This window comes from Thunnus thynnus, chromosome 4 (assembly GCF_963924715.1).
Source record: "Thunnus thynnus chromosome 4, fThuThy2.1, whole genome shotgun sequence".
NCBI classification, from domain to species: Eukaryota; Metazoa; Chordata; class Actinopteri; order Scombriformes; family Scombridae; genus Thunnus; species Thunnus thynnus.
The window spans coordinates 33,958,933-33,975,410 of NC_089520.1; the positions used below are offsets into that span (position 1 = coordinate 33,958,933).

The window sequence follows — 16,478 nt, forward strand, 5'->3', positions numbered from 1 at the left end:
GAAGGTGGGCAGGAGTCAACATCAACCTCTCTGAATTCGTTGTTAAAGTGTTGGTGAATCTCCACTACTTTGTTACAAACTAATCAAGAAATTCTTCACATCTTAGGGGAAGATTCAACTGACCGGCTAAGGTGAGGGGACCAATCACAGAATTAGCAGTTTTAAAAAGGGATTCTGGGATTTTGACCCTGTTTAGCAGTTCAGAAAAAGAGGCGTTCCTTGCTTCTTTGATTGTACACTGATAAGTGAACATTAAATCTTTTAGAGAAGCAAGGGAAAGACTGAATTTATCCATTTTCCATTTCTGCTTTGTCTTCCTGCACTGGCTCTTTAAGATCTTTAATTATTCATTCAACCATGGCAGAAAAGAAGGTTTCAGCTGTTTATATCTGACTGGAGCTGCAGAATCTAATATATTTGTACAGGAGCTGTTAAAAACACTGACAAGCTCCTCTATGGTGAGGCCATGTTGTTCACTGGTGTTAAATATGTGTTTGAGGCACTGTTGTTTTTGGAAATTAAACTGACTTTTCTCCTCCTTTCATAGGAAAGTATATGCAGTCAGTTTTAACCCATAACACAACAGCTGTAACAATAATTGCTCATTTTAACGTATAAGAAAATACAAACAGGTTATTTGGGGAATTATTTAGTTTATCATCAGCCTCTCAAGGTCCTGTAATATATTTGCCTGTTCTGTTCATCATAAGCAATAAAATAAATTGTGCCTATTTTAAACTGAAAACGATGTGTACATTGTAAGTTACATTGTGGTCCAAGGTTCATAAAATATCAAAGTAATTATATACACTGATCAGCCAAAACATTATAACCACTGATAGGCGAAGTGAATAACATTGATTATCTCGTTAAAATGGCACCTGTCAAGGGGTGGGGTATATTAGGCAGCAAGTAAACAGTCAGTTCTTGAAGTTGATGTGTTTGAAGCAGGAAAAATCAGGTTTTCCTTTACATCATGTGGGCGGTCGGGTGCATGAGGAAGAGATGGCACCAGGATGCACTATAGGAAGAAGACAAACTGGTGGAGGCAGTGTGATGCTCTGAGCAATGTTCTGCTGGGAAACCTTGGGTTCTGGCTTTCATGTGGATGTTACTTTGACATGTACCACCTACTTACACATTGTTGCAGACCAGGTACACCCCTTCATGGCAACGGTATTCCCTGATAGCAGTGGCGTCTTTCAGCAGGATAATGCACCCTGCCACACTGCAAAAACTGTTCAGGAATGGTTTGAGGAACATGACAAAGAGTTCAAGGTGTTGCCTTGGCCTCCAAATTCCCCGGATCTCAATCTCATGGAGCATCTGTGGGATGAGTTGGAAGAACAAGTCCGACCCATGGAGGCCTCACCTCGCAACTTACAGGACTTAAAGGATTTGCTGCTAACGTCTTGGTGCCATACCAGAAGTCACCTTCAGAGGTCTTGTGGAGTCCATGCATTGACGGGTCAGAGCTGTTTTGGTGGGACAAAGGAGACCTACACAATACTAGGCAGGTGGTTTTAATGTTATGGCTGATCGGTGTATATTTATAAATACATATTAGGACAGTTTAGTTATTTTCCATTTTTATTTCCATGTTGTTTGATTTTAAAGTCCGCCTCCATTAAAAAATTGTTTTACTTAATATTACTTGACTCGGATTTGTTTTCTTCTCTGTGCAGAATGATGTGTGTGCAGTTTTTTTTCCTTTCATCTGTTGAAGAAGGAAGGCTTCCCTACATGTGCACACCTCACATCTGTTTAACAAGTGTACCAGTGAGCAGGATTTGTAACATTACAATTAGTTTTGGAGCCAATTGTGGTTGAGTATTACACTTACACAAGTGTGATGTGGAAACTTGAAGCCTACAGTGTACATACATTGAGAATGTACTTCAGAACCGAAGAGATTCTGTTAAAACCTGCAGACTGAGGTTCGGACACTGCGGGATAAATCAGTACTTGCACATTTTGGGAAAACGTCCTACTGGATTATGTGAATGTGAACGTTCTGAAACAGTCAAGCATGTTTTCCTGAAATGTAGCAAATATAATACAGAAAGGAAAACTATCAGATTGTCAGACTTAGGAGTCTTGTCATATTCTATTAAGTCTTTCTGCGGCCAAAATGAGAACCACCAGCTGATCACAAAAGCAGTTTTACAGTTCCTGCATGATTCAGTGTTATATATGAAAATAAGTGTGATTGTGTCTGTTAAATTTTGTCCTGCGGAGGGCAGTAATACACCGCCAAAATCTTACAAGAAGAAGACTTCCTACAAATCGATAACTGCTGTTTACACTCTCTGTTGACACCATGGTCTACACTCGGTCTGGCTACGTTATTATTCCGCTAGATTCGCTAGTTTTCTTTCTGAAACGACATTGGCGTTAGTGGCTAACGTTAGCCTTTCGTTGTCACTCTGTTCACTAGCTTCGAGCTTAGCCTAGCTTAGCAGTTAGCTTTGTGAATCCACAGGTGCATCTTCTCGTCCTCCAAAATGGCAAATAAGTTACAGCAGCTGAGAGTGTTTGTTAACGAGCGACTGACAGCTGCGGCGGAGGAAATCTTCAGTGCTGTGGAAAGGACGATTTTAGAGTATCGAAATGACATTTATCTGTCCAAGGAGGATGTGAAACACAGCGGGCTGCTGCTACTAGCTGAAGGTTTGAACCGGCAGGTGCAGGTGGAGGTGTTCACTGCAGGTTAGTCTGCTCTGTTGTGGAAATGAGTCTACTGTGGTCTTAAGAGGCTGTCACTACGAACACAGAGCTTGTGATGCTTTATTCAACGTGTGGCCAGCTAGGGTGAATTAGAGTACTGTGGGACAATTTTTGCAAGTAGCACTTCAGCAATATGTTTCTTCATGAAGCCAATACATAATATCCACACACATTACCATTCTGAAATCCCCGAGGTGTTTTCTACTCATATCAGAATGCATAGGACTCAGAGAAAAAATGGCAAATATAAAAGTGTTCATGTGCCAAATTGTCCCAAATGATGTGCCTTTCCTAATGTGGGACAGTTGAGGCTGAAATATGGGACACTCACTGGGAGGCTGAAAGGTCTAAATCACCTTAATTCATACAATAAAAACTTGTCTGGTCAGTAACACTCAGGGCTGAAGTGCATGCTCATGTTTGGTCATTTCAGTAATTACAATGTTTTGTAATGTTTTGTACAATGCTGCTACAAATAGTATAGTAATGTATTATATCCTGTATTAGTAGCCTATTGGTAATACTATAATTTGCCATCTGCCCAAAAATAACAAAAAATGAGCATCTCAAGACAACTGAATAACTATTGGTATTGCACATTTAATGTGCTGGAATGCATATTTCACCAATTTAAGATCATACATGACTGTCCCACATTATTAAAACCAGCTGTCCCACTTTTCAAACCACTTTTTCTAAAGTGGGACAATGAAAAAGTGACAAATAAAAAAGACGAAACATGTTTTCACCGTATAATAGCATATTTTTATTATAGCATAATTGATTAATTAACTAATCGTTGCAGCTCTAAAAGGATATATTAATTTGATTACCTTGAACAAAAGTGTTGTCCTCTTCCCTGATTTTGTAGAAAATATTTCTTTATCCACCTTCTGCCATGATAACTGCATTTACCTGGATGTTGCTGTGTTTATCCATAACTGTGTAGTGGAAGAGGACCTCAGTCTTGTGTATATTGGTAATTGTGACAATGACAAACTTACACTATGTAAGTGGTATTATTAATAAAGATATACAGTATAACATATCATCATCATCTAATCCTTGCATTAGAACACACTTGTACATGTGTCATATGTTATATAGATGTTTCTGCTGATTTTTTTTCATTGGTATCTCACAAAGTTACAATACATGGTATGGATGAGAGGTAAGGGAAAACTGAAAGTGTTAAAAATAATATTCTATTGAACACTTTCTCCCCAGTCTCCCAGGAGGTCAGCGTGTCTGAAGCAGAGGCCTCCACCCAGCCAACACACAGTGCAGATGCATTTCCAGAGCCTCAGGAACACCGGGCCAGCCGGGACCAAGAGAAACTGCAGGACCTGTCACAACGTGATGCTGTTGCTTGTTTTAAGTATGAACAGAGCATGCAGCCATCCTCTTGCTGTCAAACCCAAACTGAGACCAGCAGAGAAGAAGAGCTTCTTCCCATCTCTTCAGCTGAGTGGTTGAAAACAGAGGAGGAAGAAGATGGCTATGGAGGATCAGAAACAGCCAATTTCTGGCAACCGCTCTCCTCAGATAGCATGGATGAAAATGATACCAGTGATGCTCAAAGTACACAGAGAGGAGGATCTAACTCATGTTCGAAGACAGTGAAGTCAAAGAAAAGGACAAAACAAAGACTAAACAGTCCTAGCTTGAGCACAAAGCAAAGGAACAATCAGAGAACTTGGTCTTGTAAGCTGTGTGGAGAATCCTTCCATAGCAGGAGTTCATTAATGATGCATGTCAAATCACATGCAAACAATACAGCCACTCTCTGTCCTCCAAAACATGCAGCATTAGCAGACAATGGGATTGAAGCCTTGGAAACACACAGAGAGAACAATCTTTGTTACATCTGTGGCAAAACATTCACCACAAGAACACATTTAAAAAGGCACCTGCTGGTTCACACAGGTCAGAAACCACACTGTTGTAAAGTATGTGGCAAAAGATTTGCACGAGGTGAGTGTCTGAGAATACACATGAGGATCCACACAGTGGAGAAGCCATACACATGTGAAGTGTGTGGGAAAGGGTTCAGGCAGAGGGGCAACATGATCTGTCACATCAGAACTCACACAGGGGAGAAACCCCATCGCTGTGTCATCTGCTCCAGACCATTTGCATATAAGAAGGACATGTTGAGACACATGCAAGTTCACGCAAAGAAGACGTGAAATCCCACTGGACAGATGTATACAATGTGACATATCTGGATATTTTCAATGCAGCTACATCAGATTTCAGTAGAACATTTTACTCACTTAAAGTTGAATTCATTTTCTTAAGACATTCTGGGTAAATGTAGCATTTTAGAACAAAACATGAAGCATTTCTGCATCAATTGAAAACACTAAGTTCTGATTTTCTCGGGTCACTCATTAGTTGTCTGTTAAGATATGACTGATCCACGGCTGAAATATTTCAAATGTTTTTCACTTTACGCTAGAGACGGAAATCACAAATCACTTTGTTGAGTTCAAAGACTCGTAGTCAGTGACTGTAGTTTGTTCAATTCTTTCCTAAGCTAGGCAGTCACATCACTGTTCAAATGCACTTCAGTACATAGATCAGTAAATGAGCACATCATGATTCATATGACCCGACATTCAGCGCTGATTCTGACTGTCTTCAGCTCAGTCTGTCGCTAGTTCAGTCACAGTCAGTTCAGTACAAGACTAGCCTATACAAGCACTGCACATAAGGTTAAGGCCGTGCTCCCTCACCATCCCATCAGCACATTTCTGAGGAGATTCTGGTCAGTCATTACCACATGCAGCAGTGTTCTCTGTTGAACCTCTGTCTGCTATAAGCTTTTTTTCTATAGCAACAGATACTGGTATCATTAAATTAAATTTATCAACACTGTCTTTTCCAATTCAGCCATGAGTGCATTGACAGGAGAAAGGCAGACTTTTTAATTATAGACAGCATCACATGCAACAGCAGCATCAACCAACCTCTGGGGAAATTAAATGGTGGCAGAAATATTCAGCAATGTAAAAGATGTACAACATAATTACACAACTATAGAAAAGAAAGGAACTGAATTTAATTAGTAGAAAATATCTAAATATTAATGCAAAGACTGTAAGTGTGTAAATTATAATAAAGGCCTTATATATTCTACATTTTCCTCATGCTAAGAGTTTGCAGAGTTTAGAGTGAGTTTGGGAAACAAATGGATAACTGCAACTATTATGAAAAAGCACTTCAGAGCTACAGAGGACAACAGCAGATGGTGTGTGAAAATGTATCTTAATGACTGCTACACTATTAGTCTACAAGCTGAGGACAAAGATACAAACTTAACTGTCTATTCAACTGTATTTAGAGGCATTGGTTTTACTGTAAGACAAAGCATTTACATGCCTGGTTAACATACTTTCATATTTCCATACATGATGTGTATTTAATATTATCCTGCAGTCATGATGCCAACCTCCTGCCTCCCTCGCCTTAGAATAAATACACCCAGTGCCCACAACATTTGTGTGTCAGTGTCAGGACCCACAGGATCACTATATTTGAAGTACACAGTTTAGAGTGTATGTAGAGTAGTGAGTATTGAAAACTGTTTGACACTGAGTGTTTGGTGAGGTTATGAGTCTTGTTTACATTATTTAATGATATTCTCTGATTTGAAAGATCATTTTGCACTGTATTATTGTTTGTTGTATTGCTCATCTGTGTATTAAACATGGATGCATTTGGGTTTAAGTTTGTCTTTGAAGATTTTTTTCATTAACAAATGCTGGCACTGGTCAGTTTAGGCACTTTTCAGTCAATGAGTATAGCAGTTACTAACTTAAAAATTCATTAACATTACTTATTGCACTGTTGTTAGTGCTGTTAATCTACATGAACTAAATCAAAGATGTGTCAACACAACAGGAATAATGAGGTCCAAAACAGTGGTGTGCTCAGTAGTTTTCATTGTTATCAGAAATGTTACATTTCTTAAGACTTTCCTGACCTAATGTAAGCCATATTAGAAATAATGCAATTTTTAAAAAGTATTCCTATCCACTAACTCAATCACACTAATTACAAAACAGTCTCAGAGGTCACCTGGGCTACCTAGTAACATACTTCATTTGCATAGTTTAGGACAATATTGAATTCATCACAGCATGGCTCAGAGGTTTGTTATCACAAACTGACAAATTGAACATGTTAATATGATCAATAAGCATGTTAAGGCACAAGTATTCTAGTTAGTAGTCACGTGACATGACCGTGGGTTTGGGTTGATTTCACTGAGATGACATCACTCCATGATCCACATGATCCCTGTGTTTGTCTCTGCATGTCTGTTCTCTGTCAGTGTCCACACACATCACTGCCATGAGGAGCTGATGCCTCCTGTGATTTGACTTAATACTCGATGGTGACTGCCTTTGTCTTCAGGTATTCGTTGAGTGCCTCTTGTCCTGTTGGAGTGACAGAATTGTACACATTAATGAAGGCAGGATTGTGTATTGTCCACATGCTGCCAGCAGTTTTGGCACTGTTGAGTTTCTTGCCACCATGCACACATGTAAAAGGTTTATGTTTTAAAGCTCAAGACAGCGAATGGCTTAGTTTCAAAACATCACCATTGAGATGGAATGAAATTTGGGGATTTGGTGGAGCTATTGGGTGCTACAAGCTAAATTACAGCAACTCATAACAGTTCATTAGTCAGCTGCTGGTTAGTTTATAATTATTATTTAGATCTTTTCTTGTAATATTGAGAAAGCAAGTCATAATTATGAGATAATGCCTCAGATTTTTTTTCATTGGTGAATGCAATGTGCTTCCATTCTAACATTGGTTAATTGGCATTAAACAAAAAGTACAGCTGAGGCTGATGGGACTGTCATGAGTTTTGGACCACCCTTAGAGCAATGCATCTAGCATGGCTAAAATACTGTAAAGGAAAAAGTTTTTAACATTACAAACAAAACCTAAGTAAACATTTAGTTGTACATTGTGGAGCAGAAACATCAACATAATAAAACAAAAATTCAGAAAATTGCCTTGTTAGCTCGGTGACAAGCATCTGGCTAATTCATACAGCTAGCATCTCATCATCATCATATCATCTACCACCTGCAATTTTAACTTCAGTTCTCTGTAAAATATTAAATGTAGAAACCTCCATTTCTATAACCTTATTTGTCCTGTTTTTGGTGATATCTCTAACTGTGTGGCTTTCTTGATTTCCTTTACTTAAATTGCAGGCTAATTCTATTCAAACACATTAATAAAAGAGTTACAACTACACAGTAACAGTTTTTCTTACCCAGATCTTTGCCAAAGCCAGACTGTTTGAAGCCTCCAAAAGGCGAGGCCACATCAGTCTTGTTGTAGGTGTTGACAAAAACAGTGCCTGCATTGAGCCTTTCACTGACGTACAGAGCTTTGCTGATGTCCCGTGTGAAAACACCTGATGCCAGGCCATACTCTGTGGCGTTGGCCCTTCTCAGGACATCGTCCACATCACTGAGGTAGGGAGACAGAGACGAGGCAGGTGGGAGGGAGAAACAACAGCAAAGAGAAGAAGAGACACATGGTTAATCTTGTGATGTGCAAATTTTGTGACAGCATGCTGTTGTAAATAAAGGAAAATGTGGATATGAGTAATTTAAAGGCACAAAGTAATGTTAAATTACAACATACCCACTCTTGAACCTGGAAAGGATCATGACAGGGCCGAACGACTCCTCTTTAGCGATGTACATGTGGTCTTGCACATCAGTGAACACCGTGGGTTCAAAGAAGAAACCTGGCAGCAGTCACATAATAAGACAGCACATTATAAATCTACTGTACATGAGAAGTGAATACATAATCAGTCAATCTGCATCTTCCATCAGAGGAGGACCCCACTGATTGGTTGATAGCATTGCCATACCTGGTCGCTGGATCTGTTTGCCACCACAGACCAGGGTGGCCCCCTCCTTGACACCAGTCTGACAATACTCCACCAGTTTGTCCAGGTGGGCTTTGTGGTTCTGAGGGCCGTGATCTGTGGAGCGGTCCAGTGGATCTCCGATCTTCATCTTCTTGACCTCCTCAATCTGAGAGAAAAGAAATCCAAACAGTCTTTAAGGCAACCACAGAACCAGAGATGCAGTACATACTGTGGCCTCAAAAACTTCAGCAAATTCTAGATGCAAAAGATTCTCTTTGGTTTCAAAATCTCTCATCAGTACGTGAGTTTGAGTTTTCACTGAAGTGAAGCATCTCAGAATTTCAATATATTTGGCTTTCTGTCCAGTGTTGTGGCCTCTTGTTCTCCAAGCTACTGCTGGTCCAATGAAGCAAGCCTTGTACTGTTGCTCTCCATCTCTGTACCTCACTTAATGCTGAGAAGTCTTGGAATAACCACTTGACAATCAATTCATAATATGACTTTCAAAAACACTTTACTTAAGCCCCTTTATCTGCTTACAACTACATTATAGTATGTTATAAACCATTTATTAACTGTTTACTGCTTATGAATGCTAAATAGAGGGGTTAAATTAAAGTGTCATTGTCAGTTCTACTAGAACTGTGTTGCACGTTGATTGTGTTGCATTTCTGGGTGGTACAACAAAACCGTAGCAGTTGTCACTACATGTGAGCATTATGCACAACTGGGGCTATTTGTAGCACCAGTGTCAGTAATTAATCACAAGAACCTGTACCAGTAATCTCAATCACTGTATACAGAGGTGGATGTAGCGAGATGTGTTAGCTAAACTGTGCTAACAGGGCAGGTATCATAATCAAGTAACATTGAACTTTGGTGAAATATTGCAACGATAGTCTGACTCGGTGTGAGTCAGACTAGCTGTCAATCAACGTCCACACGGCAGACATCAAAACTACTGTAAGTCTTCAAATCTTATTAATGGAGTAATCATTTCCAAAATGACCATCAGCACACTTATTAGAGGGCCTGAATTTAGAGATTGAGACCATAATGACTCCTTGAAAAAAATGATTGACTTAGTAATTCTAGAGAGAAGTTAATGCTTTTTCAATGGGAGTCAGTTGGAGCCAGCATCATTGGCTTCAACCTCAAGTTGTGGTAGTTGCTGTTTGATCCAAACAGACTGTACAAAGTGCTTCACTAGAAAGGATAAAAATGAAAAGATCATACACAAAGGAAAATAAAATGATGCCTTCCTTCTAAATAAACAGAATAATAAGAATTGATCACTCAAAAGTAATGAATCAAAATTAAGTTTATATACGTGCCTTTAATGGGCATTTCACACATTTCACACAAAAGTGAAATAGGCTAACAATCTAAACCACCAATACTTTATTAGCAGTCTTACACCTAATTTTTCAGGTCCATCTCATCATATCACCCTCAGATCGTTCTAAAAACTTCTTGTCCCACAGAACATTCTGCACATTATAAATACCAGTTTATAAATGGTTTTTGTGTATACGCATCATCTGGACCACAGTATTTACCAAAAGAGTTGTTTGTTCAATTTTTCCAGGTATTACGGTCTTGCAAGAACTTGTCAGAAGTGTGAAAGAAGCAAATATTGTGGGATGGTTTCCAGAGCTGCAGTGAAGCTGCTGTGCCTCCAAACTCACCAAAAATCACCTCAGAGGATTTACACAAGCACTGAGATCCAGATTGTGAATTAATTACATTTCTCTAGCAGCGTTTTGCTGTTCAGAGATGTGAAACAAATCTGAACTTTAAAACATCAGCAGTGTGAGTGACTGTGGCCAAAGAGAAAAAGACATACCACTCTTTTCACAAACTGGTCATGAATGCTGTCTTCCACAAACAGTCTGCCAGCTGCGATGCAGTTCTCTCCCTTGTTGAAGAACACTGAACTCATGCCCTGAAATACACAGACAATAACACAGTGGTGGAACCACTTAAACTTTTTAAATATGTGCAAAATGACAAACACACATGCTGCCCAGAGTGAACATACCATGCGCACAGCCTTGTCCATGTCACAGTCACCGAAGATGATGAGAGGGGATTTTCCTCCGAGCTCCAGAGAAACTTTCTTCACGTTACTGACCGCACAGCTTTAGATGGAGGAGAACCGAGATACACAAAGATGAGTTGTAATGTTCACTTCTGTTTAGATAGAGTTTTGTTAATGTGGTGTGCCTCTCACCTCTTCATGATGTGTTTACCGATTTCAGTGGAACCTGTGAAGCCGAGTTTACGGACATCAGGATGGTCAGACAGACGCTGACCCACCAGAGCACCTGCAAGAAAAGTATGAGTTTAATAACATCTCCAGTGGCTTCAGTAGTCCATCTCAGACTCATGTGATGATTGACAAGGACGCTAGTGGTTTTCATGCTGCTTCAAAGTGTATGCTTAATCCGGAGAGGATTTTTAGCATCCATTCTATGGATGGCAGTCCATAGCCAGTTGGTCCACCATTCTAGTCCAAACTGAAATATCTTGAAAATGATTTGATGGATTACTATGAAATTTTGCACATCCATGGTCCCCAGAGAATGAATCTGTCTGACTCTGGTGATCCTCTGACTTTTCTTCTAGCACCACCAGCAGGTCAAAGTTTGATCATCTATGCAGTAATATATCTCAACATCTACTTGATCTACTAGATTGTTGTAAAATTTGTTAGAGACATTTATGGTTCCCAGAGGATATATTCTGCTGACTTTAGCTCCCTTCTCTGACTTTTCTCTAACGTCACCATGAAGTTGACTTTGCAGTTGCAAGAAATATCTTGACAGCTACTGGAATGATTGCTGTGGCATTTAGTTCACATATTAATGGTCTCCAGAGGATGAACTTTAATAACCTTGATCTCCTGACTTTTCATTTAGTTCCATCTGGTCAAAATTTTAATGTGTTGGCTTTTGCTGATTGGTTTATACCTGAAAACTCATGACATAGAGCTAATTATCAAATGTTTGCATAATAGCATGCCAAAATGACACGGTGACCATGGTAAAAATGGTACCTGCTAAACATCAACACGCTAGCATTGTTAACACGTTAACATGCTGATGTTAGCATTTAGCTTGAATGCAGCCTCACAGAGCTGTTAGCATGGCTGTGGACTATTGTTAATGTCCTGTGTGTGTGTTCCTACCTGATCCAGGCAGAATATTAATCACTCCTTTGGGCAGTCCCGCCCTTGCCGCCAACTCAGCAAACTTCAGTGCTGTCAGCGGAGTCACCTGGAAACAAACATAAGTGACTTGTTTTTTTAAATCCACTCAACAGTATTACTGCAGACTGCACAGCCTCTTTCTTGTAGTCATGTATGGATGGAACCTGACTGCCGATATGGAGACTGACCTGAGCAGGTTTGAGGACTACAGTGTTTCCAGCTGCCAGGCAAGCTGCTGTCTTCCAGGCCAGCATCATCAGAGGGTAGTTCCAGGGAATCACGATGGCACATACTCTGAGAAGAAAGAAAGAGAAGTGTTGGCATACTTCTGACATCACTGCCTCTTTTTAACCGCCCTTATTCATGCACACATTTAATATAGGAAGATTACACATACAGTATGTGTCGATCACACAAGTGTAAATGCTCCAAATGTTTTATTTCTCACCCTATTGGTTCCTTCTTGGTAAAGGTGAGGTTACGATTGGGCCTGGCCTGGTTGATGGGAATGGTGCTGCCCTGTAAACAGAGGACGTCACTTTATTCCATGTATGTATCCATATTCTGTTGTTTCTTTTCTTTGTGTGTCAGTATCATTTGGTGGTGTTGATCACCGAAGGTTCATGTAATTTTAGGAGTGAAACTTCCAGGTTTTGAAAGCGACTTTCTTACTTGGATCTTGTCACACCAGCCGGCAAAGTAGCGGAAGGTCTGGATGGACATGCCCACGTGAGTCTTGAGGGCCAGAGTGTAAACTGCTCCGGAGTCGATGGCTTCGATGGTAGCCAGCTCCTCCTGATGTTGTTCCATCAGGTCAGCCAGCCTGTGGACAGAGAGGTAGAGGAGATGCAGAGTCACTCAGATCATAGACCATGCTTGATAATGTGGTAGTTAAGGTTCTTCTGTCTGCAGTGGCACAGACAACCACAATATGCAGCTGATTACATTGTTGCTGGCAGTGAATATACTGTATACGCAAAGTAAAACTCCTGCTAAATAGTTAAAATTTAAAAAGATACTTTGCTACAACACCACAAAGAAATGTTCTTTTAAGCACATAGAGCCCTTTGTGGTTACTATCAGTTAACCCTATAAGGCCACGGAAGTTGTAAAAGAACATAAAAAAGAATTTAAAAAAATAAAAAAGGGCTTCATGAATGAAGCTCCACTACACTGAAGCTATCCCCCAGAGAAATGTAGCTAGCTAAACTACAGCAACATGGCCAAAGTAATTTGCCAAATCCAAACTTCTTTTACATGTTTTATTTTGAAACATAATAATACCCCTGAGCTATCAACCTTATTCATTGCAAGAAACAAAGGTTGGTCCCTTGCTAGACATACAAAAGAGGCATCCCATTGGGTCTCATTTAGGAAGACTAGGAATAAATGCACGTCCCTTGCTAAATCTGATTATTATTTGAACTTGGTCTCTAGCTCTTATCCAAACCCTGCAAAATTTTGGAATGTGGTAAAATCTAATAATAGCAATTCTGCTGCCTCCCTACCTACTCATGTCAGCAGCTGTCCACATTTTTGAGGATGAGGATACAGGATCCCCTCCTACTAACATTGACCATCTTTTTATTAATCATGATTATGTACCTACTCCATATCTCTCAGTTTATCCTAGATCCCGTCCCTCTCAGCATAGTTATGGAGGTTCTTCAAACCATTTATCCTAAGAAATCTACTGGTGAAGACAATTTGGATGCTTTTTTTACTCCATCTTTCTACTTCGCTAATTGCTGAGCAAGTAACTCACAGTTTGGAAAACTGCTCATGTTGTGCCCCTGTATAAGGTTGGAGAAAGGAGTGATCCACTATAACTATAGACCAATATCCAAATTTATTTTAATTTGTCTTTGACAAGTTTGCAAGTTGAGTTCCATTGTGGGTAATGAAGGTAGCAGGTTTTTTTTGCAAGGAAGAAGAATGCGTGGAATAAAAAAAGATATTTGTGGTTCTTGATGAATCGATTTTGATCTTTTTTTTTTTTTTTTTTTTAAACTGTCCAACACAAGTTGGATGAGATTACCCAATAAACTACATTTAGAAGTCACTGAAAATCTAATAATCTGAAGTGCAACCCACACCAGCTGCATCACAGTGCCTCACATCTGTCGGTGGCGTCAACAAATGCCTGGTGTGTGGGCTTACATAGAAAGCAATGTGGGTGTCAAAGCTGCAGAGTTAAGTTTTGTAATGAAAAGTGCACTGACTTGTAGATGAGTCTGCCTCTGTCTCTTGGGTTCATTTTGCCCCATTCTCCCTCTTCAAAGGCCTCCTTAGCAGCAGCCACAGCCTTGTCCACATCACTGATCTGGGCCAGAGACACGTCACAGATGGCCTGCAGGACAGACAGATACAGGACATACAATCACAGTGCTAGCAGAGAGAACAGTGCACATTTTACACCGCAGCACCTCAACCAGGCAAGAGAATTTCTCTCCATGAGGTATCAGTTAGGTAGGGTTACACTGATGTACTGGGTAAAGATTTTTCTTCAAAGTACCGAGCACCCTCTATCCTGTTATTCTACCTCATTTACCTTTTAATATCTGCAGTCCAGCAACATCTGCAAGCTACAAGGCTACACACACTAACAGCCATCATTGGTTGTTACTGGCCAAAAATAAATTATGACTTATTTTTAGATCTATTGGCTATGAAAAAATAAAGACAGCATATGATAAAAGACACACGGTTGACATTATGCATAATGAGCTCTTGTGATAGAATGTATACTGTAAAGCCAATTCTCTAGTAGTGAGTATGTCCCTTACTGTGCCGTCAGTGGGGTTGATGGTCTTGTAGGTCTTTCCTCCATCTGCGTCAACAAACTCTCCATTGACGAACAGCTGATGAGGCATCTTTATGGTCATGTTATTGATGTCCTTCTCTACCTGAGGATGTGCAGTGTTCACGACAACAATCAACACATGGCCAAATCAGTTACAGACAGTTGCTGATAGCTGGTCTCTGTGAGTTTTAACATGGCAACAAACACTTACATAGTCGACGACCAGCTCTTCTTCATCATCCTCCCCTCGCAGCTTCCTGACACACATCTGGATGAAATCCTGGAAGGTGGTATTCATATAGACATCCTCATTCTGCAACTGGCAGCTGCTGGCCCGAAGCTTCACCTCCTCCACAAGCCTAAAGACAGTGACAAAGGGAGGGATGATGAGGAAGGAGGAGAGGGGAAGAAATCAGGGCCTGTATTTATCAAGCGACTCAGAGTCACCCAGAAATTACGTTGAAAGTTAATCCAAGACTAAAAACCCTCCTGCCTCAGAGTAGGACATGTATGACACTTTCTATTCTGACTTCCAGCAAGGAGGATTACTGCTACTGGAAATTATGACTTCTGTAGTTCTATATGCATACCAGATATTTACCAATAATATGATGCCAAAATTAATACATTACTTAAATCTTATAATGATATTTACCAATAAGCCATTTGCATTAGGCTGTAAAACACTGCCAATGAGTTATTAAATAGGCTAAATAAACCCAGGATTTACGTGCTTGTTTTTCCATAACTTGACGCCGAATAGAGGGGAGATTCTTTTTCTCTGTGAGGTTGTGACAACCTCTTACTGCTCTCCTTTGCATTCTGCACAAGACTGTCAATTCTTTTTTTGTTGTTGTTTTTTCCAAAACAGCATCTTTTAATAAACTCATGGTGATCAATGAACATCTCTTCTCCCACTAAATGTGCCTACTGGTCTCTGTACACCATCTCCTGCCACAATGCTTTAACTTCTAGGCATAAAAGTAGGACAAATTGTGCACCACTTTGAGAATTTTTGGCCAACTGGGAATGAATTCCTACTCTAAAATGCTTAAGGGGAGAAAGAAAGTGTCTATCTTGGTATAATGACCCTAAATAAATGCAACTAGTTATTAGCCTCTATTGCATATCAGTGGTACTCTATGTGTGTTATTGTCGCAGTGTATACAGCTCAATTTTGGCAAAGAAAAAAACATGTTTATGATAATGAAAATGGATCTGTAGGTGTGGATGATGTTACAGATGTCTTTAAATTTTCATACTTCTTTTCAGCAGTGAAAATTTGTGAAACACACTGTAACTGTAACTGACAAGAATTCAAGCTGACTACAGCTGCGAGGGAAACTACTGTGCAAATATTTAACCTTTCAAAACAGTGAGAATTGGAAACCTACAGTCATTACTCAGTTTTTATTAATCATAGTAATAATCTTTACTGCACATTTGGAGTTGTCAGCAGCACTAAGACTTAAACATTTGCTTTCATTACATTTGGATGCTTGTAATTGTGATAATGTAGAAATTATTGTTATTTTAGCTTCTGATTGCAGAATCAGCTAAATGCCCATAGTGTATCTCATATATTAAATTAATTATCCTTAAGGAGATGATTTTATCTTTCACCCTTTTTCATTACCTGACCACATCCATGGAAGCAGCACCAGACTTAAAGAAATCAGTTGAGTCTTCAATCTGACTGACATTAGTCAGGATGCTCTGCCACACTGCCTGTGAGGAAACATTGCCAAAAGTGAGCACAGGACAGGCTTGCAACCTCTCTGTTAGATTTTCTTCCTCTTCCTCAGAATTAGTTGAAGAGGAAGCCC

The 16,478-nt window shown here is 39.8% G+C and overlaps 2 protein-coding genes across 3 annotated transcripts in view; one reads left to right on the forward strand and one right to left on the reverse strand.

The window, feature by feature from the left end:
* The first annotated feature begins 2,196 nt into the window (after window positions 1-2,196).
* Window positions 2,197-6,459, forward strand: LOC137182134 (zinc finger protein 771-like). 2 transcript variants are annotated; one of them, XR_010928255.1, is made up of 3 exons: window positions 2,197-2,709; window positions 3,955-5,606; window positions 5,644-6,459. XR_010928255.1 is itself a non-coding variant. In XM_067588435.1 (2 exons), the coding sequence occupies exons 1-2, from the start codon at window positions 2,505-2,507 to the stop codon at window positions 4,914-4,916; spliced, it is 1,167 nt and encodes a 388-aa protein (XP_067444536.1). In that variant the 5' UTR covers window positions 2,197-2,504; the 3' UTR covers window positions 4,917-6,459. The 2 variants fall into 2 exon arrangements, 1 of the variants encoding a protein (XP_067444536.1); XM_067588435.1 differs by having other exon boundaries at window positions 3,955-6,459.
* Window positions 6,460-6,657: 198 nt separating this feature from the next.
* The window catches only part of aldh1l1 (aldehyde dehydrogenase 1 family, member L1), a 29,918-nt gene continuing 20,097 nt past the window's right edge, over window positions 6,658-16,478 (reverse strand). Inside the window, exons 9-23 of the mRNA XM_067588434.1 lie at window positions 16,289-16,380; window positions 14,864-15,011; window positions 14,636-14,755; window positions 14,072-14,199; window positions 12,522-12,672; window positions 12,298-12,368; window positions 12,038-12,143; window positions 11,829-11,916; window positions 10,872-10,965; window positions 10,680-10,779; window positions 10,485-10,583; window positions 8,639-8,804; window positions 8,404-8,509; window positions 8,027-8,226; window positions 6,658-7,172 (exon numbers count right to left, since the gene is read on the reverse strand). Of these exons, the coding sequence (XP_067444535.1) occupies window positions 7,117-7,172; window positions 8,027-8,226; window positions 8,404-8,509; window positions 8,639-8,804; window positions 10,485-10,583; window positions 10,680-10,779; window positions 10,872-10,965; window positions 11,829-11,916; window positions 12,038-12,143; window positions 12,298-12,368; window positions 12,522-12,672; window positions 14,072-14,199; window positions 14,636-14,755; window positions 14,864-15,011; window positions 16,289-16,380 (1,725 nt within the window). The 3' untranslated portion in view covers window positions 6,658-7,116. The remainder of the gene's footprint in view (window positions 7,173-8,026; window positions 8,227-8,403; window positions 8,510-8,638; window positions 8,805-10,484; window positions 10,584-10,679; window positions 10,780-10,871; window positions 10,966-11,828; window positions 11,917-12,037; window positions 12,144-12,297; window positions 12,369-12,521; window positions 12,673-14,071; window positions 14,200-14,635; window positions 14,756-14,863; window positions 15,012-16,288; window positions 16,381-16,478) is intronic.